Genomic DNA, 16182 nt, shown 5'->3' on the forward strand with positions numbered 1-16182 from the left:
GCTACTTAAAAGGACTGTGATTTCCACACATTTTCAGTACGAATCAGAGAGAGGCTTGAAATACTATACAAACAGCACAAATATTTAGAAGTGTGGCAACAGAGTGTGTGTGTGTGGAGATAAATGGATTTTTTTTAATGTCATAGACAAGATCAGTCTGTTTACTTTGTTAAAAATGTAGGAATATCAGAACATAAAAAGAATGTAAACGTCCTCACATTTTGTAGGAATAGCAGAACTTATAAAAAGAATAATGTAAACGTTCTCACATTTCATTTTAATTAAAGCTTATACACGTCTTTAAAAGGGACCTTACACAAATGCAAAGTTTTAAACCAATATGTTCCCACATGGACTCATTTTTGCATAGTCCACGTTTTGGCCTTGCTGCAGCTCCTCTATCCTTTAGCACTGGTTCCATGCAAAAGTGCATTTTGGTATGCAGGACTGTTTCTCTGTTAAATATGACTGAAGCTGATGTTTCTGTTGTAAGTTCTAAACATTGTTTTAAAACGTAGGGGACCATTCAGTTTCATTTAATATAAAAAAGGTCTGTTCAATCTAATAGAATGGATTCTCAGTTTTGCTCTTCGTTAGCTGCTTAAAACAATCCTTTCCCCCTGACCAAGTTATTTCTTTGGCGGTAGAACATTTTGTTCATAATGTCCTGGGTTTACGATATTGCCAGCAGGCTCATATCTCGCCACCACAAATGTGGAGCCGTCGCTTGCTGCAGCCTTTCCAACTCCCATCTTTTTTGTGTTCTTCCAAACCATTGCTGTGAAATGTCCTGCAAGAAAAGGCCCATGTAAAATTTATAATCCACAGTTGCGCAATACCTTTATAGTACGAACAACCAAAGTGCCCAAAAGAATGTGCAAGCTTTCAATAGCTACAATGATACATTTGCATTTGTCATGTACTGTGTAGAGCAGGAGTCCTTGAATCCAATTTTGGAGAAGCTCACAGGGACCACGTTCCAGTGGTGGGCGGAGCTAAAGAGAAACTACAGCTGTTACACCTACCGTGACCTGTTTTTCCCTGACTTCTCCTGGAGTAGTTCCAAAGGTATGGTTTAGCCTCTGACTGCCCATTGATTAGCAGAACGTTTCAAATCTTCAAAGAACAATTCAGTCCCCGCCTCCTTGGCTCCTCCTCCAGCCTGAATTCCCCAGCCCAAGTAATTGCCACATCTAGAGGAAAACCCAGTCCGGAAGGACAAGAGAAGACAATACAAAGCCACATTCCCCCTTCAAAGTAACTGAGCCAGGCCCCAGTAGGAGACAGGGACAATAACCAAAGTATATTGTAGGAAAATCTTTACTGAACTAGTCAACAAATGAGGAAGCAACACCAAACAGCAAAAAGGTATAATGAAATGAAGTATGAGTTTAGAAGCGAAGTAAGCAATGAAGTCTACCTGGAGAGGCAGAAGATAGATCTTGTTCTCAATCTCCACCCCCTAACTAGCAAGAATGGACAGGATTGGAGCTACTCTGGAAGAAGTCAGGGAAAAACAGCTGTATTTTCCCCTGACTTCTCCCTACAAGCTCCAAAGGTATGGGACATACCAAAGCTATAGGTGAGAGTCAACAGAAAAGAAGAGAGAAAGGCCGTCTACCCCAGGTTCATTGAGGAACAGCCAAAGTAGTAGTGACTGAAGGCTGCCTTGGCATCTAACCACTCCTAAATACTGAAATGAATAACAAAGGAGTGATCCAAAGCCCTACCCACCTCCTTCCAGGAAGCTCTGGACTGAAGGGTCCATGTAGTGGAAAACCATCTAGTAGAAAGTGCTAATATTTCTGTAGGCTGAGAGGTGAAGATGCCTTACAAGTCTTGGCATTGCCACTATAGCAAAGGAAGAGGCAAAGGCACTCCTGCCTGTCTTGTTACAGCCCAAAATAATGAACAGGGCCTGATGTACCCTAAAAGTCCTGGTACAGATGATGTAAACTTTAAGAACCCTGTGTAGGTCAAGGGAGTGCCAAGCCTTCTCACAAGGAAGCTGAGGAATTGGTTGAGGCAGGACCAACTCCTGTAGTCTGTAGAAACAGGGCAGAAGCCAGGATTTAGGAGGAAAACCACCCTGTCAGTGAAGAACTGACACAAAGTATACGAAGCAGACAGTGCTCCCAGTTCAGAGATTCTCCTGGTGGGTGTGGTTGTCACCAGGACAGCAAACTTCAACAAAAGATAGATTTTCTATCTTTTGTTGATAGAACCCGTGTAAGTGGCAGCTTACACGGGTTTGAAAGGAAGTAGAGTAAGGACCTTGGGAAGGAACATGAGGTTCCAGGTGGGGAATCTCGGTAGCACTGGGGGAGCCAGTTGAGAACAGCTCTTGAGAAAGTGAGTGACATGAGTGTGGGACATAATGCCTTGGGAAGCCTTACAGTCCTGGACACAAGCTTATGCTAGAAATTATTTCCGGCCCCTGAAATTCCACCTGAGTCAGGACCAGAGGTAGGATGGCTAGAGGAGTAAGGCATAAAGGAGGCTCCTTGGCCACCTGGTGTTTGGGGCGTTTGCCCCTGGGCCCTGAAGTTTGCTAAGAAAATAATAAATGCTGGGACTTTCATGTTTTCTGTGGATGTGAACAGGACCAAGCATGGATTACTGAAGTGGCCGTTGAATGCCTGGGGATGAAGGGCCCAATCAGTCAGATCAAGTCCCAGATGGCTTAGTCAATCCACTACCATGTTAGAATGTCCTTTACATGCACAGCGTAGAGAGACAGGGGATGGCCTACTGCCCATACTACTAAGAGGGGAATTGTCTCCCTGGTCAGAGCTTCTGACCATGATCCCCCTTCCGTTGAGTAGGTGTTCCGCTACTGGAAGAGCAAAGTGGATGGCCCGGAGTGCTAGGAAGTTTATGTGCTTGCTTAGTAGAGCCCTGCTTGCTCGGCACCAAAGGAGAGAGGCCGCCCCAAGCCTCGATGACTTATGAGGGGTCGGGTATGTGCTGCAGAAGTGCTGGGGAGGGAGCTTTCTGCAGAGCCAAGGGCGGTAGGAGAAGGAGGCATGTGGGTGGCAGTGAAAAGTGGGGCTGAGAAAGGGAGAGGAGGCTTAGCAGCACAGCGCCCGCTCCCTCCCTTCCAAACTGCTCCGTGGTGGGAAGACAAGAAAACGGGTCCCTTCTTAGTAGGGGGCGCGGTCTTGAGGCTCTGGCAGGGTTGGTCCTTTAAAAGTGGGTGAGGGAGCCCTCCTGCCTGGCAGGGGGAAGAGTCTTTCCCCCTGAAAAAGAGCCGCCATCTTTGGGTCCCCTCCGAACAAGGGGGTGCAGGTGGCATAAGGACGGATGGGCCTCTGGGGCAGCTCCAGCATGGAGGAAGCTTGGGGGGAAATAAGAGGTCCAATCCAAACAATCCACCCCAGCACCAGGTTCCTTGTAAAATGGGGTCATGGGTGGAAGAAGGCTACCTTACTCCGTCAAAAATGTCTCCCACGTTTCTCCTCTTGCAGCTTGTGAGCTCCAAAAACAGCACCTGCCCTCAGTAGGCAGAAGAGAAAGACTGAGGAAATCAGGCCGGAGGAGGAACCAAGGAGACGGGGACTGAATCTTTCTTCGAAGATTTGAAACGTTCGACCAATCAATGGGCAGCCAGAGGCTAACCCATACCTTTGGAGCTTGTAGGGAGAAGTCAGGGGGAAAGGGACGGTCCAAAGGTAGAAGAGGCTGGGCCAGAACACCAGCATATTTTAGCGTAAAGCTCTTACTGCCAGTAGCTAAGGTCTTAAGAGAGACATTTCAACCTTCTAGAAGGCGGGGGTAGAGGACTGCACAAATGCCGGGAAACCACCAAATGATTGGTCCCAGGAAGGAACCTCACCCTCTGCACAAGAAGGATCTTGTGGCACCCCCTTACTCTCACTCTCTATTTCGCTTTTCTTTCCAGAAGAAGCTCTGCATTCAACTGTGTCGCACTGCCAGCTTTGCAGTGTCACTGTCCTGCAAACTAACCCCCATCACCGTGCCAAATGTCCGTTCCCCATTTTTTTCCTGGAGCTTTGTTTAGGGTTTTTGTTCACCGAGTTGTGGATGACTCCAGAAAGATAAATTAGCTGACTGCTCTTCCTTTCTTTCATTGCCTTTTGTAGGGAGCACCTTCATTTTCCAACATCAGACGAGGTGGGATTTGTTACACTTGCGTTGTGACATGCGTTATCTCCTATTTTCTTAATGGCGGAAAACTAATGTATCCACTTAGGGTGCAATACTATGCATGCTTAAACAGAAAATGTCCTACAACTCTTAACATTCCTGAGCCAGTATGTTTAACCAAACTGCAGCTTGAGAGTTTGGTTAGGCCTGTCTACGCCAACATCCCTCTTTACCATGAACTATTTCCACTCCACCTTCATCTTCACCCATCTCAAAATGGGATTACTGCCCAGAATGTGGGTTTTGTAGGCATTTTATGACTTATTGCATTAATCCCATCTAATAATGGCCCCGTTCAGACAACACGCTAAACCATGCTGCTTAACCACAAAATGGTTGATGGAATGCATTAACGCATGGTTTAGCGTGTTGCCTGAACGGGGCCAGTGTGTGACTGGTGAATTTGGTTCGTTTGGCTCACTTGGAAGTTCTGGACAATTCCATTCTGTTTTGGATGGTTTCTCGGCATTAAAGGATTAATACAAGTATAATACTGGAAGGGCTTCAGTTATAAAAGTTTGTTATTAAGTGTCTCTAATACATCCCATTCTTTTAGGCATCATCTGGTTTTTATAAAGGGGCTGTTCTGGCCCAGCCCATTCTGGGTTTTATACCATTTGCTTCAATTAATGTCTTTTGAATGTATGATTTAAATTCTTTAATAAGAAAAACAATTGTTTCCAAGGTTCTTATCAATGGACTAACTGCTTTAACCCTTAAGGTGCTGGGTTGTTCAGCATGCTCAGTGTAAAAAGAAACCTTACACATATGTTCAAGTTATATGTATAAATTGTAAACTAGCAGATGTAAACTAGCACACTTGTTAACACTAGACTTACTCTTTGTGGAAGCAAACCCAAGGCTACCCTATGTATCACTGGCACATTGATTTAACTGTCTTAACTGCATCTATTGCTTTTAAATTATATATTGTTTTAACTTGGATTATGGTTTAATTTGTTTTTAACTGTGTATATTTATTGTTTTATACTGTATGTTTTTATCTGTACACCGCCCTGAGATCTTAGTGATATAGGGCGGGATATAAATATTTTAAATAAATAATAAATAAATAAATAAATAAATAATATCACTTTATACCACTTTTAATAAGTGCTTTAAAGCTTCTCAGTCATTGTGGAAAATAAGGGCCATTTCACAATATGCATTGTATATGTCACTTGATTACTCAATATCTGACTCACAGGTGAATATGTGAAGCCACTGCAATGAAAAATGATGACAAATGCAAATTTTATAGTTGGAGAACTACACCTGCGTGATATTGCATGGCTTTCAAATAAGCCCAAAGCATATTTTTAGTAAGAAAAAAGAAGAGAGAGAGAGAGAGAAAATGTGGTTTTTAGTTCACTTAGATTGTGATTGTACTTAGATTGTACTTATACGCAAGTACAAATTAAATTACAAAATAGCAAAAACTGCTCATATATGCCCTGGATAGCTTCTGTAATTTTAAGAATGTAAACTCACAGGAAGGACAGACCAATGCCGAGGTTAACACAACAGAGTTAGTAAAGTACCTAAGTAGTATCTCTGCCACTTCCTGAAAAATTACACTATTCATGTATCTGGAATGAATGCCTTTTTGAAATTATGAGGTTAGAGGAAGGTTTAAAAATGACAGATAGCTTCCTCATATTCCTATGAGTCAAAATTGTGGCCACCCAGCAACAGTTTCCTGTTAAAGTTGAACAGAATGTTTTTTTCCTCTTTTCAAATACTATGAAATGTTGATGCAAAGGGTTTAATTTTTGGAATTTGCCGCGAAACCAAACGTTTCCTTTAATGCTGTGCATAAATAAGTAATACAAAGCCCATACTCACCTGTCCCAGAGGAAAATCCCGGGCTCTGAAAATTGTAATTTTTTATTTCATTATACCATCTGTCAGCTACTTCACTCCCTGCAAGATAAACGAAAAAGATGTTGCAGAGTTGCAACGGATGGCGTAAACAGACTAATTACAAGTCTAACCCTCTCTTCCGAGACATGCCAGCTATAGATTATCAAAATCCATTTTAACCAAGCTAGAATTAAGTTAATACAAATCTAACGTGCTTAGCAAGGAGAGGTTCACACACCTTTCTGACTAACAGCAACGATAAGCTGGTTTTTAAATAAGGAATCAAAGCTCCTGTTCAAGACAACACACTAATTTAGGGTTAGGCCACTAACCTTTTTGCAGCAAATGGTTAGTGAGCATGTTTAAACCATGGTTATGTAGCCACCGTGGTTAGGAATGGTTCACATGACAGTCTAAGATTAAGTCATGGTTCACATGACACGCCAGCCTTCCTCAACCTGGGATGCTCCAGATGTGTTGGACTGCATCTCCCAGAATGCCCCAGCCAGCAGAGCTGGCTGGGGCATTCTGGGAATTGTAGTCCAACACATCTGGAGTGCCCCAGGTTGAGGAAGGCTGCGCTAAGCCATAAAGTTTAGCTCAAAATGCTTAACTACCTTGGCTTAGCGTGTCGTCTGAACAGGGACAAAATAGAGAAAGCAAGTTTTGACCACATAATATTTTAGGAAGTTATACTTTCCTTTTTAAAAGGCCCAGATACTGGCCCAGGTGCTAGCTTTTATTTATATAATGATCCGTAAATATTTTAAATTATTTGGCTATTTCGTCTAAAAGAAACCTTTCAACTAATAGCTTCCAACCTCCACATAGCAATGATTTTGAGCCGCTGACTGCATTTTATTTATTTAACAAATTTTTAACCTGCCTTTCTGGCCGCACTGTCTGAACATGAATATACAATTATTAAACACACACATACAGCATAGCAGCTAATGAGGTCAAGTGCCAAATGTAGAGTGGAATGAGTGCATCTTCAATGTGTTATTTTTTTAAAAAAGCCAGCAGTGTTGAGGCCATACACCTCTCCGGGGGGTAGAGGAGTTGAGAAATCCCTGTCCCCAGTACCTGCCAGCCTGGTAGCTTTTGCTGGTGAGCCAAAACACAGCATTAGCATGAGGGTTGTTTACAGAGAAGGCCATACAAAGTAGCCAAAGGGAGATGTCTATGGATCACACAGGAACTCAATAGCTAGATGTTGTGCATGTGACTGGGGGGACTAACTGTCTTTGGACAAATTACCATCTCTCAGCCTACCCTACCCCTCAGGCTTGTTGTGAGGTCAAAATACGATAATCCGATTTATACCACCCTAAACTCCTTGGAAGAATAGTTGCAACTGTATGTATTTATTATATTTTAGTGTGTATTTTGTCCACAAAAAGTTCCCTGGCGACTTACGTGATAAAATTCAGGTGCATTAAAGATCAAGCTATTTTTCAAAGGTGTAGCTATATTGGCCAGAACCCTCCTTCATGAATCAGCCTGCAAACTGTATCAGTGTTTCGGACCAGTAGGTGGATCATTGCTGCCTGGCCATCATCCAAGCCCCTTCTTGACACAAGAGTAACCCCGTGGGATATTCTCATAGGAGGCAGCATACGTCACTGTCTTTGACCCACAGATACTGTTTGTACAGAAAGTAAACACTGTCATGGTGACTTCGACTCAGGAAGCCAGTTTCAACAGCCTCTTAATCAGACACAGATGCACCGCCGCTGTCTTGCTCCACACAAAAAAGTCGGGGTAAGTCCCCAACTTTTTAAATTCAGAGCTTCGGGGGAAAGCCCTGGGATGGCTCTGCAATGGCTGCTGCGTCATATAAACAACACATATAGACAGCCCCCTCATCTGCATCTCCCAAGGGAAAGGAAAGGAAAGGAACCTCTCGTGCAAAGCACTTGAGTCATTGCTGACTCCTAGAGGGACGCCTGCTTTCACTGACGTTTTCTTGGCAGACTTTGTAGCGGGCTGGTTTGCCATTGCCTTCCCCAGTCGCAGTTACCTTGTGCATGCTACACACACACACACAGAGCAGTTGGGATCCAAAGAAGTATGGGTGGGCTTCCCAGCTCTCTCCTCCCTACAGCACCCCCATAATCCTATACAGAGGGTCAGAGGGCTCTAATGAATGAAGAAGGCTTTGTGTAGGAAGAAGGGAAAGGAAGAAAAGGAAAGAAACCTCTCGTGCAAGCACTGAGTCATTACTGACTCTTGGAGGGATGCCAGCTTTCGCTGACATTTTCTTGGCAGGCCTTATAGCAGGGTGGTTTGCTGTTGCCTTCCCCAGCCATTATTACCTTTCCCCCAGCTAACTGGGTACTCATTTTACCGACCTCGGAAGGATGGAAGGCTGAGTCGACCTGAGCCGGCTGCCTGAGAACCAGCTTCCGCTGGGATCGAACTCAGGCCGTGGGGAGGGTTTCGGCTGCAGTAACTGCCGCTTATCACTCTGCACCACACGAGGCTTAAACATCTCCCAAACTACTGTGAAAATTGGAACTTGGTTAAATGGAGACTGTTGTTTTTATGTTTTTAATGGTTTTTAAATTTTGTATACTTTTTAATGTTTACCATTTTTAACTGTTGTAAACTGCCCAGAGAGCTTCGGCTGTGGGGCGGTATATAAATGTAATAAATAAATAAAATAAAACAAATCCACATGCTTTTACACTTGCCAAATGTGTTGATGCATTTCTTGTCTCAAAAATTTACATAACACAATTTAAAATGTCATTTATTTATTTATTTATTTTTACAGAAAATGTGCTTTAAAAACCATATATTTAAATGTGGATTATCATGCAGATTAAAAAAAAAGCCTCACATCTTAATGAAGAAATGGGACAGATTTATGGGTGAACACAAGTAACTGGAAACGAACTGGTTTGCCCATTCCTAGGAAGGAGCGGATGGAGTATCAGGACAAGGGAAGGAGGGTGGGGGGGCTGCCATTTAGGCCAGGATTGAGAAAGCATCAAGTTATGCCAGGATAGAACTGGTATTAGGCAAAGCTTTTTAAGGCATTCTTAAGAAGTGATCAAAACAAGAACCATAGCAGGAACCCAAGCTGAGAACTTCTAGTTAGAAAAAGGGAGGTTGTGCCTCTGTTTGCCCAATGCGCTGTTCCCCTTTCACAAACATTAGAAAAACCATGCGACTCTCTGACTTTCCACTTCGGGTTTTTTTAGAATGTGCAAAAGCTGTCACTGGCTACAATGCAACAGAGTTAAGTGCTCAATTGCTGACAGAGTTTGAGCATTCACTTCAATGGAGGCAAGGTGAACAGGCATAAAGGAATGCATGCATAAGAGCTGCATCCTCGTAGAAGTGAGGAAGCGTTGTGTGCACACCGAATCAGACATTTAGAGCTCCGGAAGGGGGACTATGTCTGTGAATTGTAACAAAGCTGTTGAGTAGAGCAGAGCATTTACATCCTATCAAATCTTGGATACTGGATTCACCACTGCAGTGTAAGGTTAAACAAAATCACTCAATGCAATGACACAGGGAAAAGCAGTCCCCTGAAAATGGGACCAGAGTTCTGAAAGAGAATATATATATATATGGTCTTTACCTTTTTCTTACCTACAGCCCCAGCAAAAGTAGTTTCAGTTAAAATGTCTAAGACAACCTTCCCCAACCTGGCATTCCTCCAGATGTAACGGAGCACAACCAGGAATGTCAGAGAAATCCACAATGGATTCAAATGAGTTCAGATTTCTATGAATCCAACCTGCAGACTCCACAGGAGGTTGGCTTTTTCAAAGTTGCGCAAATTCTGCTGACTTGCAAACTACTTTTTGTTTACTTTTGTGGGAGATTTGCACAAATTCGCATTAGCGCAAGTGCAACAAAATCCTTGCACATTCATTTTTAAAAAAATGCTGATTCTGTCAATGAGCAGACTACGGAATGAAAGACACCTGGCAATCTGCAAAACACAGATGGCGCAAATTTAACAGAATCTTTACATCCTTAACTGCAACTTCTGCAATCCCCCGCCCAGTATAGCCAATGGTCAGGAATGCTGGGAGTTGTCACCCAAAACATCTGGAGGGCACCAGTTGGGGGAGGCTGATTTAGGGGGAATTATGCTAAAAGAAGGGAGAGGAGACAGGAGAGGGGCTCCAGACTGAGCCATGGCCACGAGGAGCCACTTCTTGAGAGCCCGGCTCAGTCACCTTCTCTCCTAAGCGTGTGTTCCGAATTTGGAAAGGGAGGGGGTGTGAAGCTGCCTCTTGACTGATCCAGCACCTCGAGGAGCGCTCCTCAAGGTAGTTGCTCAGTGGGCTTCACCCACCCTTCACCTTTGCTTCAGCTTTCCCAATCAGTGCCAGCTCAGTCAGGAGCCAGCATTACTAAATAAAAGTGTGCATGTGTGAATGGGGGCTGGGAGAATGGCGTGTGTGTGTGTGTGTTAGAGAGAGAGAATGGTGGGTGTGAGATAGAGAAAGAGAATAGTGGGTGTGAGATAGAGAAAGAGAATGGTGTGTGTGAGTGTGTGCATAAGAGAGAGAAAGAGAGAGGATGCTGTGCACATGTGTGTCCCAAATTCAGGCAACCACATCAGGGACTGCACGCTAGCAGTGGGTCTGGCCATGCCCACTTTTCGCTGTTGTCCGGCCCACTGTTGGCATACAGCCCCTGATGTGTTTTGGCCCCTAGTCTACATAATCAAAAGTAAATGTTTTAAAAGCTATTTCTTATGGAACTTTATGTTACATTTTTTCATAGCTTTTGGAATGAACTGCTTGAGCATTGAACCGTTCTAAAGTATTTCCTCTCTAGGAACAAAGACTCATCTTACCTGATTGATCATAAGAAGCCCATGCTAGATTTTCTCCACATTTTCCACTGCTAGATTCAGGACTGTGTTTGAGGGTTCTTGTGCTAGCAAGTGCTTCTGAATACCTCGATTAACAAAAACATGCTCATTACAGAACAGGAAACAGATCACATTTAACATTATGTTTATGCAAAACACTCTGGCAGAGATGGCGAGCATGTAGCACAGAATTTGTGTAAAGTGCTGGGAAGAGTGCTGAATTTAGGGCAAGAGTGGTGCAGTGCCCTAGAGCTACTCCAGCCATGATGGGGGGCTTAAATATGGCCTCAGAAGTGGAGGGGAAGGGGTTAAGGAGTTACTCAGTTCCTCCTCTTGCTCATTCTTGTCTCACAGCAGTGGAGCAAAGGCCTGAACTGTCTTCTGCTTGGCCTCCCCCCTCCACATCTGCCAAATAGAGAATTGCAACCAGCACAACCTTGTGAGAGTTCCCTGACTTCTCATGAAACTTTCTGAAGGCGGGATTGTACACCCACTGCCATGGCAACAAGGCTGCAGCTCACCCTGTCACTCAGATGTAGCTCTGAAGGAATGTACAGCTCCTTAAAAGGGCCAAATGTGTATCCCTGCCCCATTGTGGGCATTTTATTTCTCTTGCCACCCAAAATGGCGGGTGGACAGGACAGTGAAATAGTGTCTGGATCAACCTCACATGGGTGCTAAGGACACAATCCTGGACAAGCAAGTGTATCCCTAGTAGCATTATCTAAGTACTGTTCTCTAGTAACAAGTAAGGAAAGCGAGTGTAGTCAACTCCTATACTAAGGTTTAAATGCTCTTTTAATATAATATATACACAAAGCCCCCTTGAACAATACTAATGTTGGTGATAGCCCTAAAAGGTGGAAATCCTGGATACCAGCCTTCTCCCATACCAGCCCTTCTTTATGTCCCAACTATGATGAAGGCTTGGCTGATGGGAGAGAAAGGCCTTTTCTGTGCCTACACCTAAATTGTGGAATTCTTTGCCCTGAGAGGCTCAGTTGCCCCTTCTCTTATGGTGTTTCACTATATGGCAAAAATCTTCCTGTTTAGGCAGTGTTTATCAGCTAAAAACAAATCTGATGTCTATCCGATGTCTCAGTTTTTAATATAATATAAACACAAGTAAGTAAAATCCAGGAGGACCAAAGGGGGAACAAGGACAGAGGCCATGTTTAAACCTCCCTATCCTGGCTGGAGTGGTTCTAGGGCATAATATGATTTTATTATATTTTATGGTTTGTTTTAAGTGTTGTTAGCTACTGAGAGTTGAATAAGCACCAGAAGGGCAGGATATACCTTTCTGTATAAATAAAACAAATATTCTCTATGTTCTTTTTTCAAAACCACCTAAGCTTAAGCAAGGCCAAATTCAGAGCAACCAAAGGTGTGGTTCACTATTTTACCTATGCCCAATCAACCAGTTCATATGTTTTCCTCAAAAAGAAGTGGGTACTGCTTAGTTTTCAGAGACTGGATGAGCACGGGCATCATATTATACTACACCTCTTGCTGGATTGTGCCAGGTGAAAGTTGCAGGTGAAAGACTGCATGTTTGAACACATATATATGGGAAGTAGTTTATAAATTTGTATAATAATAAGTGTGTGTGTGTGTGTGTGTGTAAACATTCAATGTGATTGCCACTAAAATACAACAATAAAACACAACCGTGAAACAATACAACAATACAGTAATAAATAATTACTGATTAGCAATAAAACTGTACTACAGACTATAACTGGCTGGGTACATCTCAAGAAAAGCCTTTCTCAAGATGGGTCTTGAGAAACGTCTAAACTTCAGAACGGTGGGCAACCTGTCTAATGGCAACTGGCCATGTGTTCCAGAGGGTGGGTGCTGAGACACTAAAACTTCTGCTGCAAGTGATCCTGGTCATGGAGATCCAGACACGGAAGAACTGTTATTTGTTGTTTGAAGACACAGGTCCATGAGAACCAGAGTATCAAAAAGATAATAGCATCCAACCGAAGTTACTACAGTACTAACTTGTTCCCAAATTAATAAGTAAAGAATTGGTTGTACTCACTGCTGGGCTTCCCTGTTTAACTTTTTGCAGAGTTTTAGTGAAGGAACACCGTGCTTCTTCCTGTAGTCATTGTGGGCTTTTAATACTTCGTCTGCAAACTGTTTGGAAGCTAAAATGGTATAAAACATTAGAAAAGCTGGAATGCTGCCAGTCTCCGCTGCATACACGTGTTACTCAGGTCTTATTTTGGAGGTCCAGGACTTCTGGGAACAAACAAGACCTATACAGCTATGGGGTGGAATGGAAGAAATCTTTGGTTTGACTCATAAACAGTGTGACTGTCTATTTCCTGTTGGAAGAGAGGGCAGACCTTTTTCTCAGCCTAGATCTCTGGATTCTGAAATAAGGGGAAAGACAGATAACTGGTTGCTGCGGTGACCAGGCCTTAGCCAAGATATGAGACAATGGGCTAGTGTGGAGAAGATACACATTTGACTACTACCAATGGCTCTCTGCCCGGAGTGTAAACCCTACAATTACATCAGTTGCCCCAAGATAAAGGGAAGCAGTTTCTGAGCAGTGGGGGGGGGGGAAAGTTGTGTGATTAACTTTTCCACTCTGCCATTTCCCCTGACCTGGAATTTATCAATACAGAACCAAATTTTTAGTTATGAGGGAAGGGCGGGGAGAGTAATAACCAATCATAAAGCAGGCAAAAAGTCTGAGGTGTTGGAGAACAGAGAGAGGCTTCAGAACTTCCTTTCCACTAGACTCCATATTAGCTTCAGCTCTCTGTTTTTACATACAAGCGGTTTTGCTTCTTTTTCCTGATGCCCTGTGTGGGCTGAAACTGACTCTCTTCTCTGGAACACAGAAAGGAAGTTTTCTTTTAAATGTAATTCGTTTTGCATGTGACAATGTTATAATGGGTTGGGTTTTTCATGCTGAGTTTTGCACAGACTCTTTGCACGGCTGTGACTTTGTGACTTCTTTGGGGAGATTTTATTCCTCTCTCATCAGAATGGTTGTGATTTTTTACACGGAGCTAGGTTTTTTGACTTGTGGACAGCTTTGAATAAATCTAGATTCCCTATCTTCCCCGTCCTTTCTCCTTCTTTTATTTCATAGTAAGGCTCAGATTTCATTTGGATTAATTTTATATCTGGATTCCATTAGGAGCATCGTCACACAGAGGGAAAATCACATTTGCTTACTGTTGCTTCTCCGCCCACGTGTTTGTCCCTCATTACTTCCTCTTTTGAAAGAGGAAGTAAACAACATGCACGTGGCCCATTCACTGGGCTGTTTTGATCCCACTGCTTCTCCTGCACACAGCAGGAGATAGCGGCAAGTTCCGTCTTTAAAAATAACTCCGACTTACTGAGGTGTTTTTTGTTGCATGAAGAAGGCTAGAAGGGGCAGGAGGTGCTCAAGAGGCAGGCGACGTCATGAGAGGGACCTACGAAAATCCGTGAGTGTCCAGTAACGGGCGTGCAATAAAACAATCGTCTGATGGAGCTCTTCAACTTACATCTTGGACTCTGGGACTTCCCACATGAGCCTGACTTCTCTGCTTGGGATAGGTAGCTATAAGTCTTTCTTCCTCAAACTTTAGGCCAAACTCTATACAACTAGAAAGATAGCAAGTTTTAACTAAGGGGCTGGTGAAAGATTAGGGGCAAATGTCAGTTTTTTATATTGTGCTAACCAGCTCATTTTGCATGTCAAAAACTTTGTATTCACCTTATGCTTTAATCCAAGTTGTTCCACTTTACACTTTTCATTTACTCATTGCACTATATTTTCTCTAAAATGAATATATAGTGTGCTTTCATTTTCCTCCAATTTCTCATGTTCCTTCATTTCTTAGACCCAACTCCCTGTTTATTTATGACAATTAAAATAAATCTTTCAAACAATATTGCACCTGAAATAGTTTTGGGTCATCCTTGGTTCCACACCCTTTTGCCTGCTAGGGCAAAGGAAGAACCTAAAACAGGGCCAAAATCCATACTGCAAAATCCTACGCTGTCTTCTATGTTGAAGGTTAAAAAAAGAGGAAAATTAGTCTGACAAATTCATAGAAGACTCATCCTAATATACTTATGCCAGGGATCACTTAGTTACATGAATACTGAAGAGAAGGGCTGCATTTTGACAGTTGGGACTGTCACGACCTAAAGGCAAGTATAAAATCCCAACATATAGGTTTCCAATTACTAACATGATGCATTCTTATACAATCTAAAAAGCACATTTCAGGTGCATTCCTATGTCTGTTTAGACAGAAAACAGGCCTACCCAGCATGCCCCAGCCACCCATGCTGGCTGGGGCATGCTGGGAGTTGTGGACCTTTTTTCTATCTAAACATGCCTAGGATTGCAATTTTAGATATCAAACTGATTTTGACATTTTTACAGATCTGTTTTGTTTAAAGGTAAGTACACTGTCTTAATCTAAACCTTCCGCATCTGAGAGTTAGTATACAGACCCACCACCCAGATATTTTTTTAATTCATCCTAAATGTATATGAATAATGAGTGCTAAATCTACATATACAGTTCTAAAATATTTCAGAATAAGCAGTGGTCTCTATTACCCTTTCACACAAAAGATAAGCAGAAAGCCTCCTAACATATTGTAACCATCAACTGCTTACATCAAGCCTGAATCATCCAGTCAATAGCCAAGGGGATAATATTCCGTAAAGTCGCAACTATCCTAGTGCTAGGAAACATGAACATTCTGTTGCTAACAATAAAATGACTAATTCACTCCTTGTCTCTGTCCACTCTGGAGCTTGAAAGACATCCAAATACAGTGAGAGCTTTGTCAGTTTGGTAGTCTCAGCATGAGAGATTTCTCAGGGCCCAGGGAAAAGAAGGGAACAGCTGAATTCTCCATCAAATTTAGAAACTGTGAAAGCTGCTTTTAGAATAAAAAGCTTTACCCCCAAAAAAAAGTTTCTATAAATCTGAGCTATGTTAACTGGTAATCATTAGACTATAATGCTTAATATCTCTCTATACATTGATCCTTAAGGATGTCATCCTAAACATTTAAATTGAGAGGACTAATTCCTGACTAACTTTGTTTCCAGATGGAGGGCTCCTATCACTACCAATTAAAAGGCATTGTGCAGCTATTCCACCTTTTCCTGCAAAAGGTTTTCTTTCTGGTAAGAAAAACGATGAGAGAAACAGTGGGAAAACACGTGAGGATTACAAATTGAACATGACATCATCTGAACCCTCGATAAGATCTCTCAAGTCAGGATGAATACACAATAGAAGCTTCATCTGGAAGGCCTACAA

The 16182-nt window shown here is 42.7% G+C and overlaps 1 protein-coding gene across 3 annotated transcripts in view; it reads right to left on the reverse strand.

Annotated features, from left to right (window-relative positions):
* Window positions 1-304: 304 nt before the first annotated feature.
* Window positions 305-16182, reverse strand: part of GLIPR2 (GLI pathogenesis related 2) — a 31382-nt gene continuing 15504 nt past the window's right edge. For all 3 annotated transcript variants that reach the window (XM_063130942.1, XM_063130951.1, XM_063130932.1), the window contains 4 exons: window positions 12927-13035; window positions 10859-10962; window positions 6013-6090; window positions 305-790 (listed from right to left, as the gene is read on the reverse strand). In XM_063130942.1, coding sequence (XP_062987012.1) covers window positions 630-790; window positions 6013-6090; window positions 10859-10962; window positions 12927-13035 — 452 coding nt within the window. In that variant the 3' untranslated portion in view covers window positions 305-629. The remainder of the gene's footprint in view (window positions 791-6012; window positions 6091-10858; window positions 10963-12926; window positions 13036-16182) is intronic.

This window comes from Elgaria multicarinata, chromosome 1, assembly GCF_023053635.1.
Source record: "Elgaria multicarinata webbii isolate HBS135686 ecotype San Diego chromosome 1, rElgMul1.1.pri, whole genome shotgun sequence".
NCBI classification, from domain to species: Eukaryota; Metazoa; Chordata; class Lepidosauria; order Squamata; family Anguidae; genus Elgaria; species Elgaria multicarinata.